Source organism: Dendropsophus ebraccatus, chromosome 10 (genome assembly GCF_027789765.1).
Source record: "Dendropsophus ebraccatus isolate aDenEbr1 chromosome 10, aDenEbr1.pat, whole genome shotgun sequence".
Taxonomy (NCBI): Eukaryota; Metazoa; Chordata; class Amphibia; order Anura; family Hylidae; genus Dendropsophus; species Dendropsophus ebraccatus.
This window is the reverse complement of record NC_091463.1, coordinates 30,114,693-30,128,726: the sequence shown is the minus strand read 5'-3', so window position 1 is coordinate 30,128,726 and position 14,034 is coordinate 30,114,693. Positions and strand designations below refer to the sequence as shown.

The following is a 14,034-nucleotide window of genomic DNA, read 5'->3' as shown; positions in this document are numbered from 1 at the left end:
AGAGGGAGGAAAGGAGGGATGGAGAGGCGTCACAGACCTAGGGCACAGACACTTTAGTCCACGGCAGTTTGACACAGGGCTGCAAGTTTAAAAGTTGTTTTTTCAGACAATAACTGCATCACCTGCTGAGCGGACCCAAGGACAGATCTTAGATTAGAAGCAGCTGTCCAAGTCACTTTAAAAGACTCTCTGATTACAGCAAGTTTACAGCTTCCTCCTAGGTTCTGACTCTTCTCATGTGGATGTGTCCATTGCTGTAATATGTGCTGTATGTGAGCTCTTTGTGTTCAGAAAGTCTACAGCTTTTTCTCTATACCTGTACACAGCCCATGCAATTCTCCCCTGCAGACTGCTTTGAATTAGTTTTCCTCTTTATCTACAGCTAGAGTAAGATGCCCTCCATGTATTCTCTCCTACCTAGTCCCATGCTGAGATACTGTGTATAATTACTCCCTCTACCCTGCTGCCATCTCTCACACTGAGAAGGGAGGGAGGAGTTAAAAACTATAACAGGAAGCAGACATATTTCTGAGATTTTCCTCACATTCAGGAGACAGATAGCCAAGTGATGTGCATACAATCTTCAGAAGCAAAACTGTACAATTTTTTTGAAGGCTCAGCAAGCTGCTTCATTTTGCATTTGCAACCAGAAAGTGAAAATTTTTTAAAAAGTTAAACGAAGTTTAACGAAGTTAAAAGTTAAACTGCCAGTATTATGAAGCTTCAGTTCCTGCTATGTGGTGCTTCCGGGTTTGGGGAGGGGACATCACAAGCCTACTCAGTATACAAGATAGACTGTAGATAGCTGATATAGCCTCGGCGCAGGACTTGCAAGACGTACTCTCCAGTAGTATTCATAAAATTGGTTTAATGAGCAACGCGTTTCGGCGACGTACTGCCGCCTTTATCAAGCTCCTACTCAGCCTACTCAGCCAACCAAGTGGGGACACCAAAAAGCATTCAACTCAAAAGCAGACATTTCTAAAATGGGGATGTGAGACAGACCAGTACGTTCTAACCTTCTTTATTTAAAAAGCTGATCCAAGATAGGAAAATTCACACAGCCCGGTTCTGGTACACTGGACACAAACAACTGCGTGAATGTATCCTTCAAAGGAATTAAACTAATTCCAACATATCCCCTTCTTCTATAACATAAACTAGAGAAGGGGTGCATTCAAATTATGGGATGGCCCGAACACAGTCAATATTTCAGTATGTAAAACAAGGCTACATAGTTGAAAAAGTTAATGAAGTTGCAATAGGTGGAGTCTGTTCACACAGACCTAAAGGCCAAACAAGGGGGAAATGTCTGCAGGTTGGGCAAAAAATTCTCTCTACATAGATTAATGATAACAGATTGGTACTAGTGATAGGTCCTCATAGCCACAATTCATCAGTGTCTCTACAATGAGGATGCAGGAGGCTCTCAGGCCGGCCAGCACTGAGGTTCCATGTGTCCAACTGGTCTTTTCTCCTCATGAACTCTGACCTCCCGTCTATCCCGGCTTCTTCTCCTTCTGAAAGCTGAAGCTTGTTCTCCTGGTCAGTTTTCTCTGTTTCTGAGCAAAATAATCTGCCCGAGCTGTACTGGCCCGGGACTCCAGAATGTAATTAACCTGAGGAAGACAAAAGAAGCAAAGAAAATGTAAAAAGATGCTAATACAATTGACAACTACCCTAACTATGGAATGTTTACACAGTAGGGGACCCTGAACGTTATTTCGTTTTGGAGGCTTTCAAGTACAGGGACCACCTTTAGGGTGTGTGTGTGGTCACCTATTATGGGGACACCACAGATCTTGATATTCGCTCGTGCAATCCTTTTTTTTTTTTTCAGTTTACCAAACTGATAAAAAAGTAGACGAACAATTACAAGCACATTTCTCAGTTTATTTCATTGATTAGTGTTACTTAGCAAATGGATGTTGTTATCTGGGCTCGATATGGTGGTTTTAATTGTACACCGAACAGAACACAGATGTGAACAAAACCTAATGTGTGTGGTAGCCTCCCAAGTCTCCAACAACAGATGACGTGAAGGGATTTCAAGCGACTCTGTACCAAAAAAATCTGCCCCCCCAAACCGCTTGTACCTTTGGATAGCTGCTTTTAATCCAAGATCTGTCCTAGGGACTGTGCGGCAGGTGATGCATTTATTGTCCTAAAAAACTACTTTAAAACTTGCAGCTCTTTGTCAAATTGGCGTGGCCTCCAGTCTCTATGCCCGAGGCCTGCGATGCCTCTTGGTCCCTCCTCTCCGCCCTCCTCATCATTAGGAATGGACCTGGGTAGGATCTCTCCTAATAATCACTTGTCTTAACACTGCAGATCCAGCACATGTGCAGTGTTCAGACAAGTGATGATTAGGAGAAATCCTGCCCAAGGGCGTTCCTAATGATGAGGGTGGGGAGGAGGAACAGAGAGGCAGTGCAGGCCTAGGGCATAGACACTCTAGGCCACGCCAATTTGACACAGGGCTGCAAGAATAAAAGTTGTTTTTAGGACAGTAACTGAACCACCTGCTGTATGGACCCCAGGACAGATCTTGTATTAAAAGCAGGTATCCGAAGGTACAAGCGGTTTTTTTTTTTTTGGGGGGGGGGGGGGGGGGGGGGCAGATTGTGGGTACAGAGTCGCTTTAAGGACAGGTAGTTGAGTTCCAATATGTCCAATCATTTTGCTCACTGGGCAAACAAGCCAACATCAGAGGGGTCTGGCCATAGCTTACTCCCCTCTCCTCATTACAGATTCATGCCCATTTATCCAAGCAGATTGTGTGAGCACATGCGCGTGCCAGGACTGATGGCCGTCAGCTGAATTGGTGTTCATCCAGTAGCTACTGACGTTAACCCTGGTCACGAATACTTAATTACTATGTTTGTGATAAAACAACTAAAGATTATTCAATGCTGTGCATTCATAATAGATACAGTATGGATCATCGGAGGCTTTGTCAATACAGTATCTTAATGCTATCATTCAAATGGCATAGTAAAGAATGCAGTTTAGAGGCCTAAATGTTAGTGTCGTTTCATGGTGTGCACAATAAGAAAGAGAAAACAGACCCGTAACACTACCACACATAATATCATCTATACCCCGTGCACTAAACACTAATTATACATGTGCTTACAAATTGTTGTAATAGTTTTACTAATCGATGTGTTGTGTCTATAGTGGACTGAAACATATTGCTCGGCATCCACATTGCACATGGGAAGTGGTTAAATTAACAAGGTATACTCATTATCGCTATATTCAGATTGAAATGGCAGCACTTAACTACACAGATAATGAAGTCTGCTTTATGCCGGCTATTAATATCTGTTCAGTGCATCTAAAAGCTGCAATTAACCATTCGATTAGATCCATTGCTAATTATGTAGAATTCAGTGTATACACATCATGTGTTTGGCTCACATTACCCGTTACCAGCCCGACACATTACGTATCATAGTCCTGCCGTCTCCCTACACTATGACATGATGTGTGTAATATAAATGCTGGCACAGTACCTACAACAGTGACCATGTCTCTCTACCTTCATCTACTGCATGGGTCTTCAAACTGCGGCCCTCCAGATGTTGCAAAACTACATTTCCCATCATGCCTGGACAGCCAAATCCAAAGCTTTAGCTGTCCAGGCATGATGGGAGTTGTAGTTTCACAACAGCTGGAGGGCCGCAGTTTGGAGACCCATGATCTACTGTGTCAGAAGGGCGTGCTGAAGGCCCACTAGCTGAATGGATACTGGGGTCCCACCTTTTTTTACGATTTACGTAGTTTGCGTACAATGCAAAGTATACGATCTACGGCTGCACAGTTCACACTACGTACGAACTTACGCCCGGATCGTATGCGGCGCCGTAAAAAATGAACCAGACCATTGTTTCGGGACGGAAATGCTGTAACTTACGGCCGTAGTGTAACATGCGGTCCCGTACGGAGTGGTGATTTCTTCTTTTTTGCCACTTTGATTTGCCGATCCAAAAGGATCTGTTGGGTGTCCGGGGCTAGCCGAAGATATCCCAGTAAATACTGCTGTCAGATCGCTCCGTACGTAGCCGGCGGCAACTTGCGTAAATTCCGGCCGGAGTTTTACACGTATATGTCCGGCCGCGAAAAATATGCGGCCGGACATATACGTAGTGTGAACATAGCCTGAATGTGTATCTTCTTCTGGAAGTCTTTGCTGCATGTACACCATGAGGTTGAGCTGCGGTTACAGCACCTGGATTATTAGCACACTGCACCCAAACATGTTGAGGCTTTGCACAGATGTAGCATGGCAACGTGTGGGTATTGCGACTCTGCCAGCCCGGGAGCGAGGACCCTTAGTCCCTTATCCTGGTCATGGTATGATCACACAGGTGCACATTTCAGCGACAGGCTGTGCACCAGTATCAGCATTGTATGGCCAATAAGTACCAGTAAACAAAGACTGCCATTCAATAACTAGAAGAATAAATGGTGCACATAATAAAAAATTGATATACAAAGAATATTAGAAATTGGCTAAATATTTTATTACACAATAAATAGGCAATTTTAATCTCCACCTATGGCTATAGCGATATACTATGCTGTTTCTCATATAACATGTCATTGCGTTTCATCCCATAAAGAAAATATGTGTACTGACACCTCAGCTCTCTAGCACCATTATATAGGCATTTTGCATTGTTGGTATAAACTACCGGACTGGTGTCAGTACATGGACTGTGTTAGCCTGTACTTGTTTTTATGGGTATGTCCATGATTGGCAAGTCATTCCTCTAAATACCTGCAAGTATTGTATGTTTGGTTACTCTGTTGTATTTAACAACCCAGAGCCAGAACTTGGCTAGAGACATGATGAATACAATGTTAGGAGTCTGGACATGAGCACAGATGATAACACCCACCTTTAAGACAATTTCATTAACAGTAGCGGCATCCGATTCAAAGTACAGATGTTTGTAGTCGTGGTTGTTGAGGTAGGTCAGCTTGAACATTGCATGGCCTGCAAAGAGAAGGAGTCATTCATAACCTGTGAGAAGTTACAGCTACCATCTAACCCGCATACAGGTCTAGTGTAACTAAGGCGAGGTTCATATGTTAAAGGAACATAAGATACAGAAAATGAACCAAGAAAAAAATAACAAACTATTCCAACTATTTCCTTTGATTCCTAATTTCCACCAGTATAAAGTATATTGGGGCCTCCCAAGTCTACACCTACAGATGATGTCAAAAATAAGCTGCCATCAGGACAGTCTGCCTGGGGTTTTTCTCCAAACTTCTGCCACCCTGAACCCCACCCCCTTAGAGAACACAGGAACGTCTGACTGTGGTGAACGTTTATGTGTATGGGGAAGCTGACATTTATTGAAGGTGTATAGGCTCCTTTACACAGACTGATTATCATTCCAAGTTCCTCTGGTAGAAATACACAAAGGCAAACTTGTAAAAAAAAGCGATCAATACAATACATACATATGGCTGCCAAATAAATTAAATAAAATTGTACAAAAAAATGGTACGACAATGTTACGTTGTGGTTAAGAGAAGCATCAATGCCTCTTCCACAGTAAATGTCTTTGGGTTTCCTGCAGATTCACTGGATGGATGTGAATTAACTCCTGGGAATCAAAGGTGTCCCTATGGTTCTAATGCAATGTCGGGTTACATCGCCACCGACCTGGAGCAAAAAGAACCAAACCAGCTACATGACGTATTACATATGTCTTTGGTGGTGAAATAGCGTTAAGATACACAGATAGTCAGACAGATATACAGACACAGTATAAATACAAACTTCATAGGGCTTTTTTAAGCACCAGTCACACGTGATCCACATATCCAAGGTAGAGCTCTTTAGAGGGTCATTTTTTTTACACTTAGCAATCTCGGAACGTGGTAGTTTTTATCATGGCGCTGTATAATTAAATATAATTACAAAGCATTCATCTTCCACCGCTTGCTGCCTAATGATTTAAAGAGGGGCACAAATATATAACTTCCTTAAATCATTTCACAAATTAAACTTTGCTTCATATATTCTTAGCTGCCTCCAGCGGAATCATTTGTTTCTGTAATTAGGAGGATGGAAGTGTTTAGAAGGGAGCAGAAATGCTGAATACCAGACTAACTAATATGGAGATTATTCACAGTGTACCTACCATAAATGCAAAGCAGGGTGGAAACGCCTTTCATAGGTGCAGAGGAAATACAGATGAGCAGCAATCAACAGATTTTACCAAACGTCCCCTAGAATTGACAGTCCTATGCACATAGATGTCTCCTTTTATCTCGTACAATTCACGTCATAGATATGATGACAAGCTGTCAGGGCACGCTAGGCTCTGTAGTTTTGCAACAGCTGGAGAGCCAGCAGTTGGATGCCAAAGCTTTACTCTATAGCTTACTATAAGTAACATGGTTCCTTTTCCGGCAGTTCTCAATATAAAGGGTTGTTTCACTAGACTACCGTACCTCTTTTCACATGCAAGCCATCAACAATTACTGTGGGACTGGCTACTGTAACCATATCGCAGGACTCTTCATATTTTCTCTGCGTTGTTTACTAAACGTGACATGTAACATAAAAATGAATGGTCAACCAGGTAATACATGGTAAACACAATCTCATAATTCCACTACCACCTGGGAGTCGGGTCGTGACATCACTATTTTATCCAGGAAGTGACATCACCATGTTATCCAGGAAGTGACATCACCATGTTTATCCAGGAAGTGAAGCCTTGATGCAGTAGTAAGTGCAGGGAAAAAAGCACTTTATAAGCATTTCCCATAATAAGTGTATATTGGTGATTTGTATAACTTTTGGGGGGGCAATACAATACTTTAATAGAAATTTTCTATTCTCCTTTAACAATCCAGCATCAACATAATTTTCGTTGTTCTGTTCTTATGACAGATATTTGAGCCTAAAGGCCCTATTAGGCTTCGTTCACAAGGAGTAAAACTGGCAGAATTCTCAGCCGCAGAAATCTGGCTGATCATTTTCATCCCCGACATAGATATCATCTTTCGAAAGAACCTGCGGTCCCCATACACATCAGATTGTTGGCTGGTTCCACCATATTTGGATGGCCTAATGTGCATGGCCAGTTTTGTTCTGTAACTCCAATTTGTTAAATTAGGGCCTAGTTGAAGTCTATCATGTCACTAAAGCCATTTCCCTCTTAACCTCATTGAATCTACACATCTTAACTGGAGTCCTTTGTTTCGCTGCTTTTCTAGCCATAGTACAATCACTGCCAGTGGATGACAACAGTACCCAATGCACTCCGCTACTCCAGGGTCCTGCAGAGATTAGTCCATCAAATTAAATGGTAGTTATAAAATCACTGCCTATTTTATCAGCAATTGTGACAGAGTGACAGTGGGAGTCACAATACTGTGTATCTCGTGTGTCAGGACTCAAGCCGGCTAACACATCCCATTATTCTAATAGGGACGAGCCGTGTCTTTTCTTGCAGACAATCTGGAAAGTTTACTGCTCACACAGATGATGATGAATAGGTGTAGAATGTATGAGCAGGTGGGAGAACAAGGGAGCAAGAGAAAGAGCAAAGAAGGCGAGTGCAAAACTGCTGCTAGCCTGTGATGGGCTAAAATAAATAGATACATAAAAAACTAAAAAAATAAAATAAAATAAAAAAAAAATTAACTGGTTCTACCAGAGAAGATGTGGAGAGACAAGAGGAAAAGAGAGCTGGATGGGACTTTTTCAAAAATAGGTCAATATAAGCATCATGTCCACATCAGTCTCTGTCTAATGTCACATCCCCTCATGGCTGTCCGCGACGTCCTGTCACTGTTGTCTGTGCCTGTCCCCAGCTGCACCCAAACACAATCATAAAGGCGCATCATTAACCTTCATATAGATAGCCAGGTGTAATGTGCCCCTCCAACTCTATTACGCTACATATTACGTGCTGACAAGATGTCATTAAATGCGACAAATTGTTATTAATATATAGTGTGCTGTGCTTCTCCATTGTGGGTGGGATAGAGTGATGGAGACAGCACGGTGAGATCTGTTAATGGGGCATGGATCGCCTCAACAAATGAAAAGTTGGGTCTGTCACCTAAATGTCAAAATTTTGATTCTTTGCGGAGGTGACTATGTCCTAAAACAAATCACTACTCATTGCCAATGTTGTCAATACTGCGGGTTCTAGGTCCTGGATTATTAGCGACACTACCCTTGACTTATGCTGCAAAATAAAAAATATCAGTGCTGCCTCCTTTGCTCTCAAGCACTATGGACCATATACTATATAAGGCTTACAAAAATAACTAAAAACTTCTGTTCAATCTCCAATACTGTGGTTCAAAGTGATAATGTCCTGTCTTCTGATACAAGAGGCTGGGAAAGTTAAAGGGGTTACCCCATGATTAAAACTCACACCTTCCAAACATAGTTAAAGGTACTGTATCTAGGATCCCTGTTTACAACTCCCACGGCTTGGCACTTTGTCCTAAATGGAGTGCAGTACGGACCTGCTGGAAGCTCCACACTTATGATGCAGTCCATGGAGCTTCCAGCAGGTCTCTACTACACTCGCTTTAGGAGTGCAGAGCCGCGGGAGTTTTGCACAGGGATCCGCCGTGCGCACAAAGTGGTAGGTACCTTTCAAGGTCAACTCTCAGAAATGTTCAGTAGTCCCATAAAGAATGACTAGAGCTTGTGCATATATGCTGCTGCTCTATTCACTGAATTGGCAAAAGACAACTGACCTCCAAGTCTTGTAAATGATGGAGGTCCCTGTGATTAGACCTCCACCGATCAGCTAGATATCCCCTATTCTGTGAATATGGGAAAGTTTTAAGCTTGAAATAACCAAGTGTTATGTCCATAAATACTTAAGATAATCCTGGGGTTGTACAGAAAAAAAGATCACCTTACAGTCCCTTACAGCTGGTCTATTCTGCCTGTTTTTAAGATGAGAGGTCAGAGCAGGACCTGCCGCTCAGCCAATCAAAGGCCATCATGGGATACTTATGCAGCCAGTAACAGGCTGGGTGGGTGAGTCCTGCTTACACCCCTTGTCTCAAATGCAGGCAGAATAGAGGAGCAAAAAGGAACTGGAAGGAGCTGCAGGGGACTGGGGGTAGGTAAGTACTGCTTTTTTTTCTACAGCACCAGAATAACATGAAGTTTTGATGGACAAAACTTAAAGGGGGGGGGGTAAAGATGGCAGAGATGGTTAAATTTTCAACTAGAAAGGTCCCCATACTTTTGTCGGCTGTAACTACCATGTAAAGTGTGTAAGGCTCTTCTGACTGATCACTGACAGATGATATCGTTGGAAATAGGGGTCAGGCATGACCATGTTCTTGGAGATATAAGCCACAGCTGCGCTGAACGCTTCTGTGTATGGGGAGGACGGGGGCCATATGGGAGAAATAACTGATGGCTAAAAGATCATCAGAATTTGAAGGTGTATGGCCACCTTAGGATTCCACTCCTGGGGGAAACCCTAATTCACATATCCAGAGTAGCTCCCAATATCAACATCTTGTATTTTAAATGAGATACTCTGTAGTGTAGTACCAGGAACCAAGAAACCTTATTACTCAGGTACTAGGAATAGGTCTTATAGAAGAGGCAGATTTAAACCATCTGGATCTCAAAAAAGGACAGGGGTACCACAATAAAAATGCAATACGCAGGCCATATCCACTTCAAAGTTTTCTTATCACATATAGTACATCCTCACAGTCTATTACAGCCCTCTTTGTTTCATCTAATAAACAGTGTGTGTTAGATAATCTCTCCTTGTCAGAGGAGGAAAGTGTGACAGAGCATGCTCAAACTCTCCGACAAGCAGAAATGAAGCAAAAGTAACTTCAATGGGCCCCATCACAAGATGTTATATGATTCAGGTAAACATAGGATTCAGGGTGTATTATATAAACTAGGGATCTCTACTTATCTCAGTAAATTCATTAAAAAAAAAGTAATTTAATTAATTTATATTGCACATACACTTCCTATGTTAAATAACCTTGAATATTATATTTTTCATTGCTACCCCCTGTAATGTTAGCAACACACAAAAAGGGTCAAGGATCAAATAGGGTCTCACGCCTTAAAATATATATGGAGGGCCCCTGAGGCGATACAGATGCAGCCGTTCCAAGAACACACGCTATATTTATTATTGCAATATATTTCCAGGCAGTGAATATAACAGCTGTTCGGTTTGATGCAACATGAAAGGATTCCAGTTTGCAAAAGGGCACCTCTTATATTTACACGACAGCAATGTGAGAGAAACATCTCAGTGTTCGGAGCATGGGATACGGCGGAAATGGGTCTGATGGCAGGTACCATGGTGTCACGTCAGTGACAGGGACATGCTGGGAAATCTACTGACCTTTTACATACAGCTAATTAAAAAGAAATTACAGAGTGTTCTCTGTTCACTGGTGAGACACCAGAACAGCGGCTTTTACACATGAATAGCTTGACTCCTTCTAAAGCAGATTTCCCCTTATCATTTTAACTCCATTGATGCCAGAATGCAAGAGTGTACACCGCTGCCCCTCAGTCTCCCCACAGTTAATACCAAGGCAGAACCCAGCGAGAGGTGGAGGGAAGAGATAACAGGAAGGTACAACGATGCTGTAAGATGTGATAAGCAAGAGGGCACCAGAGACAAAGGAAGGAAATTTAGAGAAGGAGATAGAGATACTTGTGAAACTGTGGCGTCTGAGTGACGAGAAGAATGAATGACTGAAAGGTGATCTTGAGAGGAAATGTTCTGTGGTTATAAAGAAGGATATGTCATAAACTACACTACACCATGGCTATTCATCAGCCACAAAGAAGGTGGGCCAGAAGGGCATCTTCACTTGTGAAAGGGTGTCTACATCTTCATTTTGTCTTAAAAATATATAAAGCCTATATAAAACGGATAGGGGGAGATTTATCAAACATGGTGTAAAGTGAAACTGGCCCAGTTGCCCCTAGCAACCAGATTCCATCTTTCATTCCTCACAGACTCTTTGGACAATGAAAGGTGGAATCTGATTGGTTGCTAGGGGCAACTGGGTCAGTTTCACTTTACACCATGTTTGAAAAATCTCTGCCATAGATTCAATTACTGTATTCTATAGATAGATAGATAGATAGATAGATAGATAGATAGAATGACAGAAGATTGCACCGCTATATTCACCCAGGTATACACAAACAATATTACACTACATAGACAAAAGTATTAGTGCCCAACTCTTGGTCATGGAATTCAGGTATTTCATTGTCACAGAGGGATAAAATCCAGCCCCTACCAATGCAGTCCGCCTTTACAAACATCTATGAAAGAATGGGTCGTTCTATAGAGCTCACTAATATCAGCGTGGTGCTGTAAGAGGAGCCACCATGATGTTCAATTCTTCTTAAAGGGATTGTGTGGTCTAGATTTTCTTCTACTGATTAAAGTCAGATACTAAAACTCGTTCTTTTATTCTAATCTTCTTCTTCTTTTTTTTTTTTTTTTTTACTATTTCACTTTTTGTTCATTGTTATAGGGGCTGCCATCTTGCCTGAGTGGTTCTTAACAACATTAATGACATGCTTTACAGCAAGCCTCATGGACATAGACGACAATAGACAGAGCCTGTCCCCTTGAGATGAATGTGAGAAATTACTGAGCACGCCTTTATCCACTGGTGTCACATTCTACTGCAATGCTGTACAGATCACTTTACAGCAGCCTCCTCTCATCACTACAGACACAACAGGAAGTCTCAGCTTAGTTTTAGCCCCAGTGGTGACCATGAAAACGGCAAGATCCCAGGATTATTTTATAATATTGATTAAAAAAAATTTGACAAAAATGCCACCATAAATTCTTTTAAAATATGTTTAACATAACATTTTTTAAACAAGTCATTTTCTGATGACACCTTCCCTTTAAATTTTCCATGATCAGTTCTGAGCAGTATTAAAAAGAGTGTTTATGATATGCAGCACTTCAGCTACAAAGTAGACACCACGTCAAGATACAGAGTGGGATGGCCTAGTGCTGAGTGAGCTACATAGTGGACGAGTCCAGGTTACACAAATGTCTAAAGAACACCTGACGGCATTGTGCTGGTTGTAATGTCTGGTTGAGGAATAATACTATGGGGTTGTAATTCAGGGGTTAGCCCTTAGTTCCAGTGATAGGAAGTATTAATGCTTTAGAATAACAAGACATTTTGGACAAGTGTTGCTTCCAAACAGGTTGGGTTTTGCCTGTTTTCCGTTTGAGCATGACTGTGCCCCAGTGCACAAAGCAAGGGCCATAAAGACATGGCTGAGTGAGTTTCATGTGGTTGAACCTGACTGGTCTGCACAGAGCTCTGACCTCCGCCCCATCCAACACCTTCTGAAGGAGCTAGAATGGACACTATGAGCCAGGCCCTGGTCCAAGATCACTGTGACCTCAGGAATACCAAATATATGTTTGCTTAAATAATGAACTAATGAAAGGAAATCTCACAGCAACTTACAGGCGTACTGTATCGAAAAAATATTTCTTTCAAATCAACTGTTGTCAGAAAGTCCCAGAGATTTGTCATTTACTTCCAGTACTTATCAGCTGCTGTATGTCCTGCAGAAAATGATGTTTTATTTCCGGTCTGACACAGTGCTCTCTGCTGCCACCCCTGTCTGTGACAGGAACTGTCCAGAGCAGTGGCAAATCCCCACAGAAAACCTCTCCTGCTCCTCAGACAGGAAATAATGTACCACTTCCTGCAGGACATATAGCAGCTGATAAGTACTGTAAGACTTGAGATTTTTTAATAGAGTTCATTTGAAAGAAATTTTATTTTGCTGGAGTACACCTTTTAAACTGGCAATATGCTTATGACAGATCTTTGTTTTTTAATAGCTGATCTTTTTAGGTCCCCCCAGACACTGGCATGCTTTGCCAAGAATACATGTTTTCAATTGTGAATAGGCAAATCCCAGATACAGTGGGGAAAAAAAGTATTTAGTCAGTCACCAATAGTGCAAGTTCTCCCACTTAAAAAGATGAGAGGCATCTGTAATTTACATCATAGGTAGACCTCAACTATGAGAGACAAAATGAGAAAACAAATCCCGAAAATCACATTGTCTGATTTTGTAAGAATTTATTTGCAAATTATGGTGGAAAATAAGTATTTGGTCAACTACAAACAATCAAGATTTCTGGCTCTCACAGACCTGTAACTTCTTCTTAAAGAGTCTCCTCTTTCCTCCACTCCTAATGGCACCTGTTTAAACTTGTTATCAGTATAAAAAGACACCTGTGCACACCCTCAAACAGTCAGACTCCAAACTCCACTATGGTGAAGACCAAAGAGCTGTCAAAGGACACCAGAAACAAAATTGTATCCCTGCACCAGGCTGGGAAGACTGAATCTGTAATAGGCAACCAGCTTGGAGTGAAGAAATCAACTGTGGGAGCAAAAATTATAAAATGGAAGACCACTGATAATCTCCCTTGATCTGGGGCTCCACGCAAAATCTCACCCCGTGGGGTCAAAATGATCACAAGAACGGTAAGCAAAAATCCCAGAACCACGCGGGGGGACCTAGTAACTGAACTGCAGAGAGCTGGGACCAATGTAACAAAGCCTACCATCAGTAACACACTACGCCGCCAGGGACTCAGATCCTGCAGTGCCAGACGTGTCCCACTGCTTAAGCCAGTACATCTTCAGGCCCGTCTGAAGTTTGCTAGAGAGCATTTGGATGATCCAGAAGAGTATTGGGAGAATGTCCTATGGTCTGATGAAACCAAAGTGGAACTGTTTGGTAGAAACACAACTTTTCGTGTTTGGAGAAAAAAAGAATACTGAGTTGCATCCATCAAACACCATACCTACTGTAAAGCATGAGGGTGGAAACATCATGCTTTGGGGCTGTTTCTCTGCAAAGGGGCCAGGACGACTGATCCGGGTACATGAAAGAATGAATGGGGCCATGTATCGTGAGATTTTGAGTGCAAACCTCCTTCCATCAGCAAGGGCATTGAAGAT

The 14,034-nt window shown here is 42.1% G+C and overlaps 1 protein-coding gene across 1 annotated transcript in view; it reads right to left on the bottom strand.

The window, feature by feature from the left end:
* Positions 1-1,008: 1,008 nt before the first annotated feature.
* Positions 1,009-14,034, bottom strand: part of MAPKAP1 (MAPK associated protein 1) — a 113,141-nt gene continuing 100,115 nt past the window's right edge. Inside the window, exons 10-11 of the mRNA XM_069985802.1 lie at positions 4,908-5,005; positions 1,009-1,619 (exon numbers count right to left, since the gene is read on the bottom strand). Coding sequence (XP_069841903.1) covers positions 1,500-1,619; positions 4,908-5,005 — 218 coding nt within the window. The 3' untranslated portion in view covers positions 1,009-1,499. The remainder of the gene's footprint in view (positions 1,620-4,907; positions 5,006-14,034) is intronic.